General features: G+C 41.8%; 1 protein-coding gene across 2 annotated transcripts; it reads right to left on the minus strand.

The window, feature by feature from the left end:
* Positions 1 to 831: 831 nt before the first annotated feature.
* Positions 832 to 21338, minus strand: ncoa5 (nuclear receptor coactivator 5). Of its 2 annotated transcripts, XM_052075119.1 has the most exons (12): positions 21258 to 21332; positions 17237 to 17289; positions 14992 to 15256; positions 14691 to 14798; positions 14038 to 14101; positions 9953 to 10204; positions 9748 to 9872; positions 8562 to 8691; positions 8247 to 8449; positions 5987 to 6191; positions 5292 to 5383; positions 832 to 5214 (listed from the first exon to the last, which is right to left on the minus strand). In XM_052075119.1, exons 3-12 carry the CDS (start codon positions 15158 to 15160, stop codon positions 4346 to 4348), a joined length of 2217 nt encoding a protein of 738 aa, XP_051931079.1. In that variant the 5' UTR covers positions 15161 to 15256; positions 17237 to 17289; positions 21258 to 21332; the 3' UTR covers positions 832 to 4345. The 2 variants fall into 2 exon arrangements, with proteins under 2 accessions (XP_051931079.1, XP_051931080.1); XM_052075120.1 differs by lacking the exons at positions 14691 to 14798; positions 14992 to 15256 and having other exon boundaries at positions 21258 to 21338.
* Positions 21339 to 22277: the final 939 nt, after the last annotated feature.

The raw sequence follows: 22277 nt of genomic DNA on the forward strand, positions 1-22277 counted from the left end.
CCCCAGGGGGTCATTTCAGAAGTGAAGAACTAAAAAAAAATGTGTATAGACAATACATATCAGCGGAGGCGCTTGACGCAACAGTATTAGAAAAGCTCGACTGATGCAATAGAAACATGCTCCTTTAGCCATCAATAACTTATTCATTGCTTTGGAACTTGCCGAAATGTGACTATAATTTATTAGAAATCTAGGTGTATAAGTCAAAAACAGAAAATAATGATTTGTCTGTTTTTTGGGGTGGGAGTGGTTTAAGAACATTTGCCTGCATCAACTGAGCCTTTGACAAAGTCTGAAAAGGAGACGCGCAAAATGTTTTGGCGTAATCTATTTCCCTATATATATATATATACATATATATATATATATATATATATATATATATATATATATATATATATATATATATATATATATATATATATATAGTATATATATATAATGTTTTATACTTGCTGTTTGCATAGTATCGTGTGGCGATATTTGTTTTCATGGTTTTTAAAGTGACGATGTGCGCTAAAGACAATGGTGAGGGAGGGGGGCGAGCTGATCTTGAAAGGTCTTTTGCAAAAACATAATAATAATTATAATCATAATAAGGAAAAAAGAAGAGTTCTCTTTACCATTACTTGTTCTATATTTTGCTTAAAGTAGTATTGTGAAAAAAGTTGATTTTGTTGTTCGAGGCCTCGGGCTGGTCATATGTACATATGAATGAATCACTACAGACACTGTAACTTACTCGTGTTGTCTTGTACACTGTTCAATCATTGTGGACTCAAGTTTGGACTTTTGTAAGATGATGTGCAATATTATTTCGCGTTTTGTTGATTTTTATTTCTATCCAAGCTCTACTGCGTTTGCTTATTTTCGTCCAAATTGTCAGTCAGCCGCATCCAAAGCGCTCACCTTGGGCACTGTCATCACCTTTCGTGGTGCCAGAGTGCAGTGCAGATGTGAACGCCGCTGTCCAGCAAAAAGCATCTTTTGTTTTCTTATTAAAATGCAAAATAATATTTTTCAGTTTAGTTAAGGTTGAAAAAATATATACAGCAAATGTTCATCTGTCAAACCATTTCTTTTTGCTGACCAATGAAAAGCATGCATCTCCAAATGTCTTCTCTCCCTCAAAAGAGAAAATTGCTTTCTTTGTTGGGTCTTCAGATAAAAATCTTTTTTAAAAAAAACATCATTTTTGAGGTAAGATGATATGTCCAAATATTGTCTTTTTCTATCTCTCGGACTCCAAATTTGGAGTTTTGTATCCAGAAAGCAAGACTTGCTTTGGGGGGTGTTGGGTAAAAATTTTAGAACAAACTTTGGTTAAACAAGCTTTTCATTGGGAAACCTGTTTTGTCTTTTGATCAAATACTTTGTTGTTGTGTTTGGGATTTTAAAAAAAACTGTATTTTGAGTGCATTCTGTGCTTTTCATTTGGAAAATTGTATGTGCTGTATCTTCACTTTTATGAGCTAAAACACAAAAGCACCAACATTTCTGGGGGGTGGCGTTATGGGGAACATGCAACATAAATCCTTTTGATTGGACAAAACGCCATTGCCTTGACACCTTAGAGCAGGCATGTCCAGCTCCGGGCCTGGAGTGCCGCTGTCCTGCCTATGCCTTGCAACACACCTGATTCAGGTGATCAGCTCATCAGCCAGCTCTGAAGCGGCATTAGAACGACCCTGATTATTTGAATCAGGTGTATTGCTCCTAAGAGAGCTGGAAAGCAGGTAGGACATCGGCCCTTGAGGACTGACTTTGGACATCCTGCCTGAGAGTGTTACTGTCCGAAGAAAAGCATGCATCTCCACATTTAATCAGGAAAATTATTTTTGTCAACATTTTGGATAAAACTCATGAAATGTGTTTTTAGTTCATTTTGGATATGTTTTCTCAGTTTGCGATGCATGTCGTTGTTGTCCAATCAAAAGCACGTGTCCCCAAACAATTATTTTGTTTGTTAAGTGACAAATACATTTCTTTACTTTTGGAGAATAAAAACACGATGTGGTGATTAAAATGTTTTTAATTGGACTGTCTCGCCATCAGCCGCCGTTCATCCTACACCATCCCCCACAAAAACTGCTTGGTACCAAGCTGCTTGTACTACCTGCTCATTTTGGCAAATTTATTTTGAGTTAGTTTGAAAAAATCTTGCATGTTCTGGCCATTTTTCTCTCTTTCATGCCAAAATACAAGATTTCCTAACTTATTGAGCTTGTCGTGCTCAAAAATGCTCATCAATCATCCCACAAAGCCCTTCATCCTACTCCTGCCTCCCTCCTCTTCCTTCTGCTCCTCATCCTGTCCAGCTCTGTATTTTAAATGTGACTGCAGTATCATTCCCAAAAGTGATCAAAGAATACAAAACTCGCGCTTCCAACACTGGGAGCGGCTCTGCTTGGACACCACCAAAACAACAGTTCATTTGGGAACCAGCTTCTACACTCACACACACACACACACACATACATACCCTGCCCTGCCCGACATCTCCCACGATTCCACCCCAAGCAACAAACTGTAGCATGAGACAAAAAGGCTGCCGGTGATCATTCCTCAAGTCTCCGTCCTTAAATGGATGTCAAGGGCTCTGATTAAATATGAGTGAGCAGGTAGAGGAGAAAAACACCACAAAAACAACACACATTGTGGCAAGGAGGTCACCCCCAATCTCATCACTAAAGTACATTACAAAAAAAAAAAAAAAAGAATAAATTGCAGCTGCCCAAGTGCTGCGAGCAAAGCCGCTCTCCAGTCACAGTGTAAACATTGTGTGCATGCATGTATGAACATGACAATAATATATTTGAGTATTAATGCTCTCGAGTGTTTTTTTTTCCATTTTCCGGTCACACGACGACTATGTATTTCCCACGTCCCCTCGCTATTCTTTTAGAAGTGTTTCCAAATGACGAATATTACTATAGTAGAGTACAAGATTCTATTTTTCATGTATTGTCTGGAGAAAATAACTACCAAAGTATATTTGTTAACTATGTATACATTCATATAAATATATACCTGTATATACATATAAAACATGACATTGTGCAAATATGTGCTCCAGTGAATTAGATGCAAATATTTTTGGGGGTGAAAAAAAATGCAACCAAAAGTTGAATAAAGAGCCAAAGTAGCTTGAAAAGCCACTTTTATGATTTGAACAGTTGAGAATCGTGTGGAGATATTTTCAGAAACTCATTTCAAGAAGTTAAACTCGGATGCTAGATCATTCATTTAAATAGGTTTCAAACAGCCAATCCCTGTTTTCTTTCTCTACAAAATGTTTTATTTCCAAAACGTAGGTCATTTCTTGAGAAGCTCCAAGCTGTAACAATTATTTAAGAATACAAAGTGCGTAGATATTTCTCTGACGTCATTTGACTTTTGAATAGAACTACTGAAATTTATCAATTTATTGAGATGACCCCACTGATCGAGATAGGATCAACATTTTGTTAACACTAAAAGCTCAAAGGTATGCTAAGCTTAATATCACTCAGCTTTGCCATATGGGTAAAAAAAAATGCAAAGAGCATTAATGCTAACTTTCTGAATATTGTTTTTTATATTTGTTGGCAGCTTTGGTACATGCCAATAATGCCGACCTTGTTTTTAATTCACTGGAGTTGTGGGAAACACTATATGGATGCCTGAAATGTAGTGCAGGTTATTATGTATTGGCAAACACACAAGTCACTGCGACGAAAGACTTTTGCCATTGAGAACCGGTCATTGTGTGGTAAAGCTGTACTGTTCCTTTCGGTTTCGTGGGGTGAGGTGTGTTTTGCACATGTGCTGGGGTGGAGGGGGCTGGTGGGGGTGAGAGGTTGGGCTACATGTAAATAAATTAAATACAGTGAGTGTGGAAATGTTTATTTTCTGTGTTAGTGCAAGTTAAATATTCAAAGGTTTGAAAAAATTGGAAAAAAGTCAACATGTAATCTCTATTGTGTTTCATGGTACATTTAAAAAAACAAAGAGGAAAGAGTAGTTTTATCTTACATTTCAAATGCTTCTCTCTCTATGGCTTCTGGCTATGATACTCATTCTATTTTATAGATTTGTCAGCACAAAATGCAATAAACCAATACCATTTTATTACAGCAGTTGTGTGGTGACATTTTTTGAATGAATACATAAAAAGGAGAAAGAGCAGTCTTTGAACTGAAACATTCACATGCTGGGAGAAGACCGCAGAATTGTCCTAAAACCAACAGAACATTGACCTCACAAGCATGGGATGTAAATTTTCACAAAGTTGTAAAAAAGAAAAAAAAACAACAACAAAAGGTTAAAATCATTTACAAAACATGTCTATAACGTTTCCTATTACTCAGTAATGTCGAGGGTACATTTGTGTCATCTGGCCCATGTTGGCTGCTGGTCGCTGCTGCTGTTGTTGTTGTTGTTGTTGTTGGAGGTGCAATTGGGACTGGTGTTGCATTTGTTGTTGTTGTGGCTGCTGCTGTTGTTGTTGTGGCTGCTGCTGCTGTTGTTGAGTTGGCAGGGCGCCGGAGTTCATCAGGTGGTTGAGAGCCGGTCCACTCTGGATGAGAGTGTCCAGAGCTTTCTGGACACTCGGGTTATCAAAATTGATACCACCGGTAGAGTTGGCGGCTCTCAGACCACCTGCAGAGGCGGCGGCAGAGGCGTTGCGCCCCATGGGGGCGCCGTAGCCCTGAGCCGCCGCCCCACCGGGGCGCACCGAACTGTAGTCCTGGGACTGGACGGCGGTAGTAGAGGAGGAGCCTGAAGCGCTTCCCTGCAAGCTTGAGTTGTTTTTGAAAAGACTGAGGATCTTGGCCTGGAGCTCCTGGTTGGGGTTGCTGAGAGGAGTCGACAGTGGTGCCATGTGGCCCGATTGCGCCGCCATGGGGCTGGACTGCACGGCCATGGGGTTGGTCTGAACAGCCATGGGATTGGATTGAACCGTCATAGGGTTGGACTGAACTGCCATGGGGTTGGACTGAACCGCCATGGGGTTGGACTGAACCGCCATGTGGCCAGACTGCTGTGGTGCCATGAGGCCAGGCTGGGGCGCTATGAGGCCAGAGTGTGGTGCCATGTGTCCGGCCGGTTGTGGCACCGGGCGGGCAGAAAACCCAGGAGCTAATACCGCCGCCGGTGCCACACCCATCGCACTCACCACAGGCAGCCCTGTGGCCGAGGGTTGAACCTCAGCAGTGGCGGAAAGAGCCACAGCTGTCCAGAGAGAAAGGTTAGCATGTTAGCGTGACCCCATTGTCCATTTTGACGGCATGAAGAATGATGTGTTGTACCTGTGTGAAGGTCCGCTGGATTTCGTGTCAGCCGCGCCCGTTTGTCAGTGAGGTACACAATCAGACCATCCAGTTCCTCAGGCGTCAAAAACCTACCAAGCGACAACAAACCCAAGTGTGACAACAATTATTGACCCGCGGTAAACCCATACTTAAGATTTGTGAAAACAAACCTCAAGACAGATCACCATACAAAAACACCCCCCGCCCCCCCAAAAAAAGAAGACCTGTGAACCATCACATTTTGCAGCTTTTTTGTGCTACCTCTTTGGCACCATCTGGTGGACTCTGGATGGTGGTGTTAAGTTTAATTCATTCAGTGTTTATTGCAGTCTGCATGCAAGATTCAGATTGAGAAACTGAACAGAGAGATGATGTTTTATTGGCAGCCAAAGTTCAAGTACGCTTCTGCTTCTCTCCCAATGCAGCTACCAACAGCCCTCTGAAAATATAGAGGGTGTTGACGCGTACATATTAATCGAAAAATAATTTTCTAAATTTACCAACAATTTAAGGGACAACCAGCCTTTTGTAACAATTTGTTCCTAGGAGGGGTAGAGTACATTTTATTTAATAATTTTTCCATCAATGAAGTGAAATTTCTAGCGACACACTTGATAATCCCTCAATGTTTCGCAGAGTGGTTGGGAATCAGCACAACAGGCGACTCAGCTGAGTTTGCAATGTTTTCTTACCTGTTCTCTGTGAGCAGCGTGATGGATGTTAGCACGGAGACGGGGTGGCTCTCGCGGTCGGGCTCACGGAGCAGCACATCGTCGGCCATTTTGGCAGCCTTGCGGGCGATCTCCTCGCGATCCTTCTCGCGGGTTTCCATCTTGTAGGCGTCATAATTGTGGCCGATCAGCATCATGGCGTCCTGCATCGGCATGTTCCGGTGCTCTGTGAACGGTTAAGACAGCCGTGCTTTTTTTTTTCTCCTCCCAGCAATTTAAAACAATTATGAGGCGTTTAAATACCATGTCTGATATGCTTATCGAAAAAATACCAGAAGGATACAAAAAAAAAAAGTCACACTTCACAGCCTCACTTTCTTTCCTCGCTGGAATCTGCCGGGATTCATGGCGTGGTCCTGTCTCGTGCAAATGAGAGAATGCTCAATCGTCCAGATGGGTATTTCAAAAAGTAAACTGCTACCATAAATTGGAGACGAGGGATTGAGTTTTGGGGTACGGTGCTACTTGTTGAGTACTCTGTCAGCTCCCATCAAGACAGTAAAATGGATTGTAATTTCACTCATGGAGGCAGCACTTCATCAACAAGATCTCCTATTTCAATATATTATTCAAGATTATCGCCCACATCCTATTTCTGCAGCAACACAAGTCTTTGTTGACTGCCATTATCTTTCTGGGACTTAAAAAAAAGTCATACAATGGGGAGCATCAAAATTCGATTCAAGCTGAAAAGTCCACATCACATCGCCATGTAAAACATACTAAGCCACCTGTGGGGGTTGAGTGGTTAACTTTTTTTGCCAAGCCACACAACACGCTAATAAAGCAACAGCCGAAACTGTCAGTCAGGTAAGAGTTATTCTTTTTACTCCCTGAAAAAAAAGAAACCCAGTCCTTAAATTAACCATAGACAAGATGAATGTCATCTAAGAATCTTCTAAACCTGTTATGCTTACTAGGGATGCGAATGGACAAATTGGTACATAACACACAACATGCAGTAACTCGCGCACGCAAACACAACAAACAGTTCTGTTGTAGCATAAAATTGTCTCTTATCACAGCACTGTTGCAGTAAATTTGTTGTGACCGTTAATGCTGATGTTAATGTTGCATTCTAAGAAAACATAAAATTACACTTTCCGCATCCTTTTGATTGTCGTTTTGTTTTGTTTTTTCATTCAAAAAAATACAATAAATACAGAACCCATGGTAATATAATTATCGGATTGATATGCCTATTATTGTATTGATATCTGGCAAAAAGATATACAAGATATTGCATGGTCCTAGTCATCACCTCTTTGGGGTCCAAAGCCCTGCTGCAGATGCCCCAAGACTACCCCTCCCCAGCACCCAGTCCCCCGAGGCCAGGGGCCATGACTGTCAGGCCGGGTAACTGCTGAAGCTCTCATTTATGATTTCATCCATTGAGACATGAGGCATATAAAATTGTAAATACGGTAATACGTATTGTTGTAAAACAACTGTGCATACTGTTTAAAGTGTATTTTTATCATTTGGCGATGGCCGGCGGTCAGCTCTGTCTCGCTCACTTAAAACCAGTGAATGGGAGTGTGCAGTGGAGTTACCCGTTGCATTGCTGAACGTGACATTTGACAGCCAATAAGATGACAGGGATGTCATGGCCCCACTCGAACAGCATTTTAGAACTACTCCATTAGAGTTTTTGAAAAGTTGTTCCATTGGAACCAGTCAGCCCCAAAAAAGTGTAATTGAGAAGAGACCACTAATTGTGGAGCAAGGCTGTTTGAGTATGAAACGGGTACAAGTGAAAGGTGGTTCTTGTGAATGCGCTCAATGGGATAAATTGGGAAATTTACCATAATATTTTTCAATTGCAATTGCCCATCTTGTGAAGGGAAAAAGTGCTTTGGGCTTCCAACTTGAAATTGGAAATACATTGGTTCTGCGTGTGTATTTCAAACTTCCATTCCTGCGATGGTGAGAACTCATATTTGTATGCAAGTTGAAACATACCACGGTCTATAAATAAATTACACTGACTCAGTAGGAAAGTCAAAATTATGTTGATTATTATTTGAAAAACACTTACTGTATTAGCCATTTATAAAAACAAAACAAAAAAAGAAAACAGTTCAGTGGTACCTGAGCACATCTTTGCACACTATGATGGGATAGTCATGAATCTCTGGATTCTAGATAACGCATATAAAGTCGGTTCTGCATTGAAATTTGTGTAGAGTGCATATTACTAAATATAGCATAGTTAAGTTACCTTGAGGCGTGCCAAACAGGATGTTGACCGTGCAGGATCGGTGCACCTGATGCTGCTGGGTAATGATGATGGCAAACGGAGTGCGAGCGCGGCCCACATCCTCCAGCGCCTGAGTCAGGGACACCTCGGTGTTGAGGAAGATCAGGTCCACTACCATGCCCAAGTCATGGACTTTGCGCCCGACCGTCTCAGCATACTCCCTGCTGTGGGTTAAACAAACCCACGCACACACGAATTGAAAAAACACGAAAAGACTAGTGCTTGAACTTCTTGACTTGGAATTGATGTTTTCAGAGGAAGAGAGCGCCGCCTTACTTCTGTGCCTTGTTGACGACGATCACAGAGCAGTCAACAGGGCGTTCGGTGTCGTGGCGGCGCTGCAGTTCTTCATAGTACTGTCGATAGAGCTCATTACGCCGCCGCTCCTCGAGACGGGCACGGTCTTCTGTTGTTGACGACAAAGAGGCTAGCATTCAGCATCTTTTTAGGTTCAAAAAGCACCATGTGAAGTCAACTCGCTCTCAGTACGCAATACGCAATTTATCTGGCACGCATGTGTGGCTGGATTTACTGTGTATGGTTAAAGTTATTTAAAAAAAATAAAACCTTTGCTCTGAAGTGGCACAAACTAACATGTGGTGGTGTGAGCCGAGGAAGAAACCAGCCCTGGATATGTGCCACCGGACAGCCAAAGGAGCTATGACTTCTGGAGTTTCCACAAACACCTGTTTATTAAATATAAATAAACAGTTCTCTCGCTTCATCGCAAGACCTCATGAGCACAGCACTCAAGTACGCAGTCAATGGAAGCCTGATGTCATTGAAACGCCAATTGATAAGATGTACTTTACAGTGGGTGCATTGACCTTAAGTCTAGACAATTAAATGTACTCAAATTATGGTACATGAGAGAAATGGCGCTCATTCCCGAAGCAAACTAATTGCCAACAGTGGCCAGTGGAGAAATGCCAACATGACCCACGTTTAAACCAACAGGAGAAGAGTGGGCGGAGACCCACTATATACTAATGTGTACTGTTTTGTATTTGTTCATGGTATGTATTCTTTACCTCTATTGTGAATGGCTCTTGTGGCGTTAGTGGTCGAAATTAGTTTCACTTGTGTCGTGAAAACAAGTGTACCAAAAAAAAAAAAAAAAAAAAAAAAAAAAAAAAAGATGCATTCAATTGAAAATTGGGACCTCCAGAGTAAGAGCAGGTACATTTATAATACTGAACAGTCAAATCCATTATTTCAGATTTTTTTCCTGCCCAATTGACTCATTGGTCCATACAAGAAGAAATATGCTCAATAAGAATTAACGTTTGCTTGTCGGACATTTAAGTGAGTGCTGCTTTTCTTTTTGGGCATATTGTGCCTGTAACCTCCCAAATAGCAGCTAAAGCGCACAATTGGCTTTGGTGGATTAAAACAAGGAATACATGGTAGCCTCAATGGAGTTTGGAAATGTCCCATCACTTGAAACACAGGGATGACATACCTTCAGCCTCACGCCTCCCATTCCATGGGTCTTTGTACTGGTCCCTGTATGGGTCATCCTTCCTTCTGGCAAAGTAGTCATCTGCGGGATTTCCACCACGGTAGTAACGGTCATATTCCTCTCTGCTGTATCAAAACATTTAAGAGGGATTCAGTACAAAAGTCTTTTATGTGGTTGGTTCCAGACTGTGCAATGCAGACTTTACTTGTAGCCGGGATCTCTCGGCCCGCCTCTCAGGTCCTTGTCTCGGTTCTCCGAACCGCGGTAGCGGTACTCATGGTCGCGAGGATGGCTTCCTGTTCTTTGCTCTCGGCCGGAATCTCTAACAGGGTCCCTCCCGTCACGAGAATCACGATCTCGAGGTTCACGTGCATCGCGATCTCGGTTATCACGGGGAAACACTGGTGAGCGGGACCGAGGTCGGGGATCCTTGCTGTCCCCGTAACCGCCATAGGGCCTGAGTAAGAAGGCGTAAGTAGTGAGATGGTACATTCTGTAGCTTCTTTTACAATATCATGGATGCCTCAAATACAAGCTTTAATATGACAACGAATAGTTGAAATGTACATCTGGGCCAAATAAATGCAGTTTCTTTCAACAAGTCTTTGTTCCAAATGATCTTAAAACCAGGGCTAAAAACAAAAATCCACCTTTTAATTCTAGTTCATTCAGGATATTTCAGTGTCATTTCCCCAAAAGTCACACCATGCTGTAAATAAGCAGTCACACATTCAGAAAGGCAAATAAAATAATTCCTCAATCGTAATGTGAGGAATAAATGAAAATTGCCCTAGAACGTTATACTTCCTGAAATAATTCCTACAAGGTCCCAATGGGCGGAAACGGTTGTCAAAATTGAGGCTGGGGTAAAATATGCAGTCTGCTCGCGTGATAAATGACCGCTACGCATCAAAGTGGATGAGGCGTGTGAGAGCTTCCATGATTGGTGTTACAAAAGTTAAAACCCAATCTCCAGACTACAAGCTTTCCCTCGATGTGTGCCAGATGATATCCCAGTAAAACGAGATCCTGCGGCGTTGGTTTTGTTCGGCGCGCGGCAAGAGACCAGAGGTGAGGCAGAACAACAAGCATCCTCAGTTTCCGGCTGAAGAAAAACGCTGTCCTTGAGCAACCTCCCCACTCACCTGACCTGGGTCCATGTGATTTTCTCCCTTTCGCCAAACTTCAAGGGGTCATTGAGGGTACGATTTCAAAACGAGTACGACAGATCTGCGCAAGATCCCGGAAGTAGCCGTCCAGGAGTGCACGAAAATGTACCTGTTGTGATACCAGTCTGGGAAATTCTGACAGATGTGTCATAAGCAAGCTGTGGAAACTCTTTAGATCAGGGTCCCCCAACCGCCGGGCCATTTGGAGCCAGGCCGCACAGAAAGAATAAATAACATTTCTACCATTTTATTCATTTCAGAATCGGTTGTTTTATTTTGAAAAATTATCAGATTCTCTATTATATCAGTCTACAGTATGTCACACTTGACGCAGGTGAATGCGCGCTTCTCTGTCACGTGAAATGAAACCCAGGAGCTAGCAAATTGATAAAAAAACAAACGTCGTTGAAAAGTTTTTTCGGGAAGGGTAAAAATGCCCAGCCAGGAGACAGAAGAGGAGCCTACGACTTTCAATAGAGACAATTAATTAATTACAATGAATAGACAGTATCAGGAGTCCTATTTCAAATACGGCTTTATCCCAATGGGAGATTCACACGCACCAAGCCTACCGCACAATCAGGGATGGCAATGGCTAGTGATGAAAAATGCAGAAAGGGGCGTGGTCTGTACGGGGCGACCAATCACAACAAGTAAGACATCATACATGTCCAATCGCAGGGCTGTTTACAATCGGAAGATTGAAAGAATGATCGGGAGAGCTCGTGAAAACTCGACAATAAGGTACCTGACCCCCCCATAAAATTTTCTCAACGGATTTAGACTATTCACAAAAATGATCAATTTAAGAAAAACTGCGGATTTCCGCGTTTCCGCGGAAAATTGCCATCCCTGCATAATAAGCGGCGATGGCGAGTCGTATTTTGCATGCACTTTTTATTTGCGACGCATCTTATTTTGAAGGCACATTTAAACGTTACCATACGTACATACCAGAGAACGTTGCAGCCAGATAGGACGTTCCTCGTGTCATGATTCGTGTTTATTATGTTTCGAAAATACCTCACTTTTCACGCAGGTCATATCATATTATATTGTTGTCCCCGGTCCCTGAAAATATTGTCTGACACGAAACCGGTCCGTGGGGCAAAAAAGGTTGGGGACCTCTGCTTTAAATGATTTTGTCGAAGCTCACTTTGAGATAAAAAACTGGCACAGGATCAAAACTGAATTTCTTGGCACTGCATCTTTAATTTTACTTCTGAATAGGTGTTGGGATCTACCAAAATGTGTTCAATATTTGCTTCTTAAAAAGCGGATTCAAAAGTGGTCACCAAGTCTGAGCCATCACGCGGATGCTCGTGCAAGTACAGAAGACCAAAAATAAACCCAGGGTTAAGCAGAATAACATCAATACTTGATACCATGTTTGTAGCATATACAGGAGATTCTCTTACAGAGTTTTGTTCACAGGGCCGCCACATAACCAAAATTCATTAACAAGTCCATATGTACGAAACAAACAAAACACGATGCAAAGTGATGAACACAGCGGTGAGTGTGTTGCACGACATGGCGTGCCATGTCAACGCGTATTCGTACGGTACACGCCGTTCGGAACCGCAAAATGTCGAACGTCAGGACTGTTGTAACCGAGAACCCGCTGCAGTTGTATGCAAATTGCTGGATGCAGCAGATGGAGAGAAATTTATTTCATGCCGGCATATTGTATGGCAGGTCACATGATGGATAATAAGTTTATTTTAACACAGCGCAACCTGTCAAGAGACCAGTTCATTACTGAAGGCAGTAGAAATTTTATTCACAGAAAATGAGCAACTTGTCACGCTCAGAGACTGTAGTCGAAACCAATTTTAGTGGTTGGCTGAAAACAATTATCTGAGATTTTTTCTTGACTCACTGCAGGGCTCCGGACCAACAGTGGCCCTTCACCTGAAATTTGGGGTGCATAAGGAGAAAATTTGGTGGCACAAACTGAAAGTTGACTGACAAGGTAAATATTAACTCCACTAATTTTCTCTCTACAGTATTACTAATTAATGGGCGGTAGGGGGGAAGAGTAGAAGTTTGTCAGCAACAAATAAATATTCCAAGAATGGTAATTACAATATATTGACAACATTTTAGTTGTACAGTCTCAAATTTTAGGAGCAAAACACCACGATTTCGGGGCAGCTTGGAGGACTGCACAGGGATTTCTTCGGATTCCCCCCGCCCCCCTTTCAGGTTTCCTTTGCTATTTGACCAAAAATGATCCAGAGTTACTTTGGGGAGGGTTCTTAAAATATTTTGGAAAGGTGTCTTGATGCAACCTTAAACACACTTTCCACTGGATACACCTGACCAACTTTTATGAAAAATTGCAGGCCACCACTAAAGTTTACTGCTGTTTTATGCTAGCGGCTTTTTTAATACCTGTCGTCACATCATGATGATGGTTGGGAAATGTGGAGTCAGATTTATTTCGGACAGCGCTTTCTTTCATGTTTGAAATGAAGTACCTTTTCGCCTTGCTTGACCTGTTGACATTTTCCACACCGATTGAAGAAAATCTGTACAAAAGGTTAGGACGCAAGCGCTCAGTTGATACAGGAAGAGGCCAGAAAGTATAGAAGTAAGGGTCAATCCTCATCGTTTTTTTGTCTCATAAGGATGGGAAAAATCTCTTAATGTTCTTCACACCTGTTTTGACAAAAAAATGCAGTACGGAGCAGAATGCTGCCTGGAGGGGTTTTGCCCAAGCGTCAATGTACCACCTCGTAGCTGCTGACATCAAGAAATTACCCACTCTATTTTGTCTCACTTTAATTCTGAACTATGCATTATTCGACAGATCTATGATAGATAACATCCCTCATTAAAAACTGTAAATGGAGCAGTCAGAACAAAATGAGAGGCTAAAAAGATGTGAATATGAAGACAAATATTGACATTCCCTTATACGGTTTATTATTTTACTTGTTGAAATTCCTGTTTGTGAAATAATGGAAATAACTTCCAAAATACTGGCTTGCACCAGCTTACATATGTCCATCAGCCATAACCATTGAAGGTTTAAAATCTCGTTTAAGTTGTTGGTTTTTGACCGGCTGCTTTGGAGGCGATGGTAGGTCTTCCCACCGAATTTGTGTTACTTTACCTGCGTGGAGGGCTCTGCTGGGAATGAGGTTTAGCGGACCGTCGCTCCACTGCCATATTTACATCTGAAAATAAATCAATCCAAACGTTGAACAAAAAAAAAAAAAACAATGGCAAGTCAATCAGATAATGCGCAGAACGGACGGAAATTGGCCGCGTTAAAGAAATTCCCACGGTCCAAAATGAAAATGCGCTCCATTACTCCAAACTTGGGGTTCCTTATTGGACGAGAAGTCAAAAATGCAGCGCAAGGAGTTGAAATGACGAGGAGAAAATTCTTTTCCGTCGACAAGCTGGTGGCGTGGCAGATTTCGACGACGCATTAAGGCCATTCCGAAGTAAATGCAAAGACAATTGTGGGAAATTAAACTAATTGTACAAATATGTTTATTTAGTGTGTATGCTGATCATTCAAAATGTCTTCAACAAGTTTCCATGCAGAGAAGGCAAAAAACATGGGAAGGAATGATGTCATAATCTATTACATCCGAGTGCTGTATTTGACTTCATAAAGCCAACTTTGATCACCCAAAACAGAAGATAATTTGTATTTAGTCCAGTTATTTAATTTAGTAGCATCTTTTTTTTTAATTCTGCTTGTCACACAGCTTATGCATAAGAAGTATCGTCATACTTGGTGCAGTCAAGGCTTACCTATTTTATAACCTTTATAAATTCGACCCTTTTGGGCCAGCTTTGCAGCTTCAGCTTCCTCTACACGCTCAAATTGTACAAATCCATATCCACGTAACAGGGAAACGCCTGAAAAAGGGACATTTTAGGTGGTACAAAGAAATACTGTAGTGGATACCTACCCACTTAGTCAAGCACCGATGTGATAAAGTTACAGGGTTACATGCTTAGAAGTCAAAGGTAAATAAAAGCTGCAAATTAGATAAGACAATTATCTAGAATTCTTGTGAATTTTGTTGCTCATGATATAGTATTTACTGACCAAGTATCTTTCCATATGGACTGAAAAGAGTTTCCAAATCCTTCTTATCCATGTCGGATGTCGGCAAATTCCCAACAAAAATCCTTCGCTCCATTTCCCGGGGATCGGTACTGCTACAGGTGCGTGAGAACTGCACCGGCGATGGACTCCGGCTTCTTCGGCGAGACATGACTTGATCCCAAGGTTTTGCGGATTCGTTCCTCGTATGTTCGGAAATGCTCGGAAATGTTTAGTATTGAGCGGATGGATACAAGCATCCACGATCCTGAAACATGTCAATGGGGTGACAGAAGAGATTAAAATTTCTCTGTAGGATGAAAAATTGTAAACGGAGCAAAGACGGAGCGTATTGGAAATGGGGAAATTCAAACGGCGCAAGAAACTTGTCAGCGATTCGGAAATTCTTGAGCAAATAGCGGCCGGGCACATTCCATTAAAAAACACGATTTGTATATTGGTATCCATGGATGGAATTTGATGCAACAAACGATTGGGACAATGAAACGGCTGGGGTTGTTTTCGTTGGTTTTATTGGTGGCCGCACAAGTTCACCAACAAGGTTCCCCACAGCAATTTGTGAGGGGGGGGGGGGTGGGGGGGGGGCATTTCGCACTGGTGGCAAAACGGAGATCTGGATCCATGTCGTCCCAATTAAAAATGTGTGAGGCCTCAGTCTAATACAGTGCTTCTCAAATAGTGGGGCGTGCCCCGTTGGGGGGCGAAGCTCTGTCGAGGGGGGCGCGTTTGACCTCACAGAACATGTTTTTTTATTTAGATTTTTTTTTTACTGCCCTTGAAAAAAGTGCAGTTGCACCTCTACTAAGTTAGGGGGCAGTGGCGTTCTCATTGTCAGAGTTTGCGCAGGGAGCATTCGAAGGGAGGAAATATGACGAGGCGTATGTAGCGCTTGGCTTCACTGACGAACGTGGCAGATGCGGAAAGATCAGTGTGCTTACTGTGTCTAAAAATGTTGGTAGCGGACAGCATGAAGCCAAATAAATTAAGGCGTCACTTAAAGACATTGCACCCCTATCCGCTGATAAGCCCCTTGTTTTTTTTTCTCGGCGAAACCATGCCGAATATTGCCAACAATCATGCCGCTTTGTGACTGCTACTTTAGTAAACTGAAATACAGGCCCCGGCTACACATTGAGCAGGAGCCGAGAGTCAAACCTCGCTTCGAAAAGCTGTGCATTGCAAAACGTGCTCATTTGTAGCCATTAATCCAGACATCATCTTTGATTTAAAAACAAAATCACCACACATTATTTTATACATTTTTGTATTGCAGGTTAAAGTTTTTTTAATATTGTGCTCCTGAGTTAACGTTGGTGATCAGTTTGAATGCATTATTATTTATTGATTGTGTGTAATTTTGTACTTATAACAATTTTATAGACAAATTATACTAGTCGCGTGGGGAGGGGGGTGAGATGTTTTCTTCTTCCTGGAGGGAGGGGGGGGGGGGGGACTGGTCTAATATTATAAAACAGTTGAGTAGAGAGTGTCCTTTGGTTTATGACTGAGATATATGGCAGCTACGCAAGTAGGAACACGCCAAAGTCCATCACTACCCCATGCTAACGTAGTAAAGCCATAATAAATAATTGTATGAAAGACACTTCTAGGGTATGAAAATAAACCAGTCAAATGGGGAAAAAACAGGAAAAGCAGGAGAGCATGCCTTCTTGCATTTATGCATTCTTTAGTCACTGGGCAAACTAGTTCATTCAGCGCCATTCTTAACCTCAAGAACAAGAACCCCCTACACAATGAGAGAACGTTGGTCTTGGCAAAGGCACATCCCAATATGAGAAGAAAACAAAAATAACGGCACACCATTCATCGCCTGTTCAGTCTGATGAGCCCATGTGAAAATGTATCAACTCTTACTGACCAAAACGACATCAAGTATTTGAATGCTGTAAAAATCAAGATCTGAGACGGCATAATCGACACATTAATGGATGCTTCCTTGTTCTCCTTTGGCAAGCCCTCCTCACCAATGGTAAATCAAATGCAAATGTCTTTGAGGAATCATTATTTTGGAGAAATAAAATAGTTTTGAAAAATACCGAAACCAAAAGGCTCCTTAAGTGTCTTGCCATAATGCAAACATCTGCATTTGAAAGATGTTGATGGCCCGACGCAAATTGTTTCATCCAAAGAAAATTGAAAGCTTCAATTGGCAGGCAAAATATTATTGTAGGAGGTAAAACTGTTCAGCGAACAGCCTCGTAAATACCTTGGAGCAATCTGGGAGTTGAGGATGGTGGTTCCAATCAATTTGACCAATGTCTGAAAGAGATGACAAACAATTGTATGAGAGGACATGTTTCAGGAAACCTGGGTTTGGCCATATCCCATGCTTATGACCGTGACATTGTGAATAATGCCCCGAGACACTGGTTGATGAATGCCACTCAACTCCAGGCACGTTTAAGGGAGGTGAGAGGCACCCAAGTGTCAAGTCAGACCAATGGAAAACTTTTACATCAGTGTGCGAGCAAGACAATCCACAAGATTACCTGACCACACCACCGGACACAGGCATCATCGACTTGCATGGGTCAAAGAGCATTTTACACTTGACGAGGGACCAGTAGGCCTCAGTGCTGTTCTCTAATGAAAGTCCATTCACGTTGAAATGATGGTTGCCAACGATGTTGGAGACATCAAAGAGAGCACTTCGCATCAGCCAGTGTTGACACCGTACGAGGTTTTGGTGTTACAGTGTAGGCACGTGCATCGACCCGGGACAGAACTGCCCTACACTTTGTGAATGGTACAGTGACAAACTCAAATTACCCAGATAACATTATTAATCCAGTGAGTAATATTAACAGTGTATTATTACTGAGTTTTGTATTTATTAGAGCTGTCAAACGATTAAAATATTTAAGGCCAAACAAAAAAGATGGTGTGTTTCTGGTAACATGAAATTTCCACATAGGGTCGGTAGGTCGGACAAAGTTTACTTTATTTTTTTATCTTTTTTTTCCCATCAAAAATGTAAACAAAATAACCATAAAACAAGAAGACATTGAACCCGCCGCTCCGCGGCCGGCGCCGCCACCTATTTAGTTTACTCCCAGGCTACGGACTCGGGGGGGCCGGAGCGCGCCGCCGCCGCCTCCGCCCTCCTCCGACCTCTGTGTTTACTCGGCCCATGGTGTTTATCAAATAGTTCACAGATTTTTTTTGATACATCAATTGATAACATTTTCTTAACATTACGGTGGTAGCATGCAACTGTAACACAGAAAACGCGGTTTAAACTGTCGTCGCAGATCGTGGCCGCCGCCATGTTTCAATGTTGTTGACAGACGACAGGGCAAACGACGCACGCGCTCAACTATAATATCACGAGAGTTTGCACCGATGTAAACCCTCTACACAATAATCTAGAGGGTTGTTTGAAAAAAACGCCAACCGTAAAGTTTTTTTTTGACGTAGAAATTCTCGGTCGGTCGGGTTACCCGGAAACACAGTACTTTTTTTCCCTACGCCTAATCTAATTAAAATTCAACTGTCATAATTAACTCAAATTAATTGAAAATTAATCATGATTACTCACGCAATCTTTTATCGTTTCTGAATGTCCTTTTTAATTTTTTTGTCCTATTCCCCCTCCCCCCCCCCATTTTAATGCTCTCATCAACATGGAATCATGAATCAGTCTATGTGCAAAATGCAAATATTTACTGAGATAACAATTTCAAATTTACATGAACATTTTTCACTTGGAGCAGTTATTCACACATAATCTCTCACACAATATCACTGTCCATCAACAACAGTGAAAAAAATACTTTGCCACACAACAGCTGCTTTAACAGCTCTTTTTATGGAATCAAAACAGAGCAATATAAAATTATAAACTGAACATTTAAGGTAAACTAGTACTCCGCCTATAGTAGATTTAAGCCATGGTTGCATACTTCGTTTTTCTCAAGCTTGCTTTGAACACAGTAGTCAGGCTATGTCTCTCTATAGTTATGGTTTTGTGTAGACATTATTTCGGATGAATACACCTGGTTCGATGACAACATTGGAGAAGTTTAATTTTCAGTGTGGTCGCTAGGTCACTACCACTGCACTGCTGCTCTCGACGTGCCTCAGCGCACCGTCACTGTCAGACGAACACAGAGAACCTCCACCCCCATTATTTATACGGACACGGAACACGGTAACCTTCCACACAAAATTGTTCTAAAGAAGTAACAATCGTGTCAGTGGCATACATCGAACTCAACAGAATGCCTGCTCTTTATTCACAGAGGCTCATCAACCTAGTCTATTATTTCTCTCCCGAAATAGTGTCTTCTCCCGCTTGGTGTACCTTAGCCTTCTCATACAATTTCTGTTCATAGCTTGTAATGGAAGCTCTCGCTGGCAATCTGTAGTGGAGTCTTAGATGCAATGCGAATGATTTCAACTTGAGTCGAGCTGTGGACAATTTGACAGGCTTGTATGCAGTAGCCATTAATTTAGCTATGGCTTCAGTAAATTTGTTCTTCATCGTGTCATCCATTTTCTTCGCTTTGAAATGATCCATAGCTGTCTGTCTGAGACGAGGGGGCGGAATACTCAAGTCAGCAGTGTGCTTGGCCATTAAGTGGTATTTCAGACTCGACGTTCTATGATGACTACTGCAAAACATCTAGGTAACTTTGGTCTTGTCAGTGGAACTATCTGGCAACTTTTTAAAAATAAACCATTCCATTCAAAAACTCTTTAAGTATCCGTCTTCGGTGTCTCGCGCTGGAGTGGCTAGCAAAACAAATATGTGCGTGGACCTGTACAGCGCGCTTGTTGTTTTGTTTCTGGTTTATTTATAGAGCAACGCAACATCCGCTGTGACGTGTGCCGCGTTAATTTCCCGAGAAAAAATTTAATCTCGTTAAAATTCATTTAAATTAATGCTGATAATAACGCGCTAAACTGACAGCTCTAGTATTAATTAAACCGTTATTTTTTTTTAACGAAATGTATTAAGTAGTGGCACCCAAATTTCGTTGTATGTAATACAATGACAATAAAGGCGATTCTGATTCTGATTGTGCCCCTCCATGAACAACACAGGCCTAATTTCATCTTCATGGACAACAATGCTCAACCTCATCGAGGCTGTATCATGAGAGAACAGCTGTTGGAGACTGGTATACCTCAAATGGAATCCTATTGAAAAACCTGTGGGATCAGCTGACTCGCCATGTAGAGGAACCTCAAAGACCCGACACCTGGCCTTCAAGAAGAGTGGGATGACATGCCTCAGCCGACAATAAATCGACTTGTGAACAACATGAGTGTACCCCTCTAATAAATGTCCTACTTTCATGATATCGCTGTAATGTGAACTTTTTATATTTTCCATTAATGTCATCTGAAAGGCAAAAATCCATAACTTTTTGGGAGTAGTTATATCAATGTCGACTGATAATTACTTACATTATGACATACTTTTCAGCCATATCACCCAGCCTAAGGGGCCACATTTAATGCATACTAACCAAGTTATTTTATTTTTGCCTTTAGTAAAGTGTTACGAAATACACTTTGAACACATACAAATGTGTTGTTGCGAATGTGTTATGCCCATATTTTCAATTATAAATAGCAAGTGCTTCATTATTAAATCGAATAAAAGTGGATTGATTGACTTCGCGACAACTTCATCTTTGGCCATCCTTCATACCGCTCATAACCGTTAAGCGGCGTACTTGCAACGACAACCAGAGTTTACGCGATAAAACGACGCACTGTGGCGTATAAACCAGCGTTCAAATCACGTTTTCGTCAGTATATTGCCCCCCACAATTGCACTAACCGACAAAAGCACCCTTTTGTAAGGCGATTACCGTCTCTAGTCATCAAATGTTAGTTCAAATCAAGCGGGAAATTACTGCATTTGCGCCCCTGCATGCCTGGTTCGACGCGACTGTGAAAAAGACAATATGGAGTCCGCCGCCAAAGAAGGCGAAAGCCCCAGTTAACGGCTAAATTTGGAGTGGCGGGGGCAATATGAACCCCAAAAGAGCAAATCAAAATCGTTTTCCGTGATTAATGAGCATATCCAGTCAAATACTTAATCGTACCTCACGTCCTCTTTCGTACATATCTCCGGTCGCTGTAGTACGTACATTACCGTTTTAGCCATTAGCTGTTAGCTTAGCTCGCATGCAAAAGAATCGGTGTGAGCTTTTTCTTTAAAGTATAGAGAAACCACGTTTGTTTTAGGACATCAAAACTGAGTTTGTAGTTACCTTCAAACGAGAATATGATCTGGTTTTATCCCGCCAAGTCTACCACTTCGTTGTCTTCATACAAAGTCGACCCCCCCTCGTTCTTCTTCTTTAAGCTTTGTAGGACAGATGAATGCGTATCTGTATTTCCGCTACACTCCTTTGCTCGGTGCCGCCGCCCGCAGGTTGGAGGTATTATATATATAACACATTCGGGTAGCATTTATTTTGGATGCATGGATGGATATTTTTGTGAAGGTACTGAAAGATGGAAATGTGTTAAGTTCAAAAGATGAGGTGCAGAGAAGGTTTTGACCTTTGTGAATATTGGAGAAAATGATAAGTGCAAAGGTACTGGGCAAGAGCGGGGTGGTACAAGGAGTTATGAAAGGGATTCCGGTGGATGAAGATTTGGAATGGAGGTGAGTGACGCCAAAAGATTACAGTAATTTGATCGGTGAATGGATAGTGGCGCAATCGATTTCCAGTTCTGCTGATATTTCAGGTTACAATTTTTTAACTAATCCGTTTGTATTATATATGATCCTGTATTTGATTCGTCTGCGTGCCTGTACTGTATTAAATCTGTTGCATTCTTGCTTTTCACCAAGAGAGGTCACTAACGCTGAAGTTTCAAGAACTGAATCTGAAACTCATTTAGAAGCAATTCCTCCAAACGCTTGGGTTCTGCGGTAGCCGACTGGTTGACACGTCCGCCTCACCGTGCAGAGGTGCAGCAATCAATTCCGGCTCCGGCCTTTCTGTGTATGGACTTTGCATGTTCTCCCCGTCCCTGCGTGGGTTTTCTTCGGGTTCTTCGGTTTCCTCCCACGTCCCAAAGACATGCATGGCAGGTAAATGTAAGGCAGTGGCACCTCTACTTACGAAATTAATTGGTTTTGGAAGAAATTTCTTCACTAGATAATTTTGTAACAAGAGACACGTTTTTTTCTGGGTGATTTTAATTAACGTAAAACTATCAGAACACCTCAGACACATACGGTAGAAGTCCCTCTTAGCCAATGGGTTGCCAGCATGATA

The sequence above is a fragment of the Hippocampus zosterae genome, chromosome 9, assembly GCF_025434085.1.
Source record: "Hippocampus zosterae strain Florida chromosome 9, ASM2543408v3, whole genome shotgun sequence".
Lineage (NCBI taxonomy): Eukaryota > Metazoa > Chordata > Actinopteri > Syngnathiformes > Syngnathidae > Hippocampus > Hippocampus zosterae.

Coding starts and splice junctions, on each gene's coding strand:
- ncoa5 (XM_052075119.1), bottom strand. CDS start 15,160: ATGTCTCGCCGAAGAAGCCGGAGTCCATCGCCGGTGCAGTTCTCACGC. Junction 14,799..14,991: donor TCCATATGGAAAGATACTTG/GTCAGTAAATAC, acceptor TCCCTTTTTCAG/GCGTTTCCCTGTTACGTGGA. Junction 9,873..9,952: donor CCGAGAGATCCCGGCTACAA/GTAAAGTCTGCA, acceptor GTTTTGATACAG/CAGAGAGGAATATGACCGTT.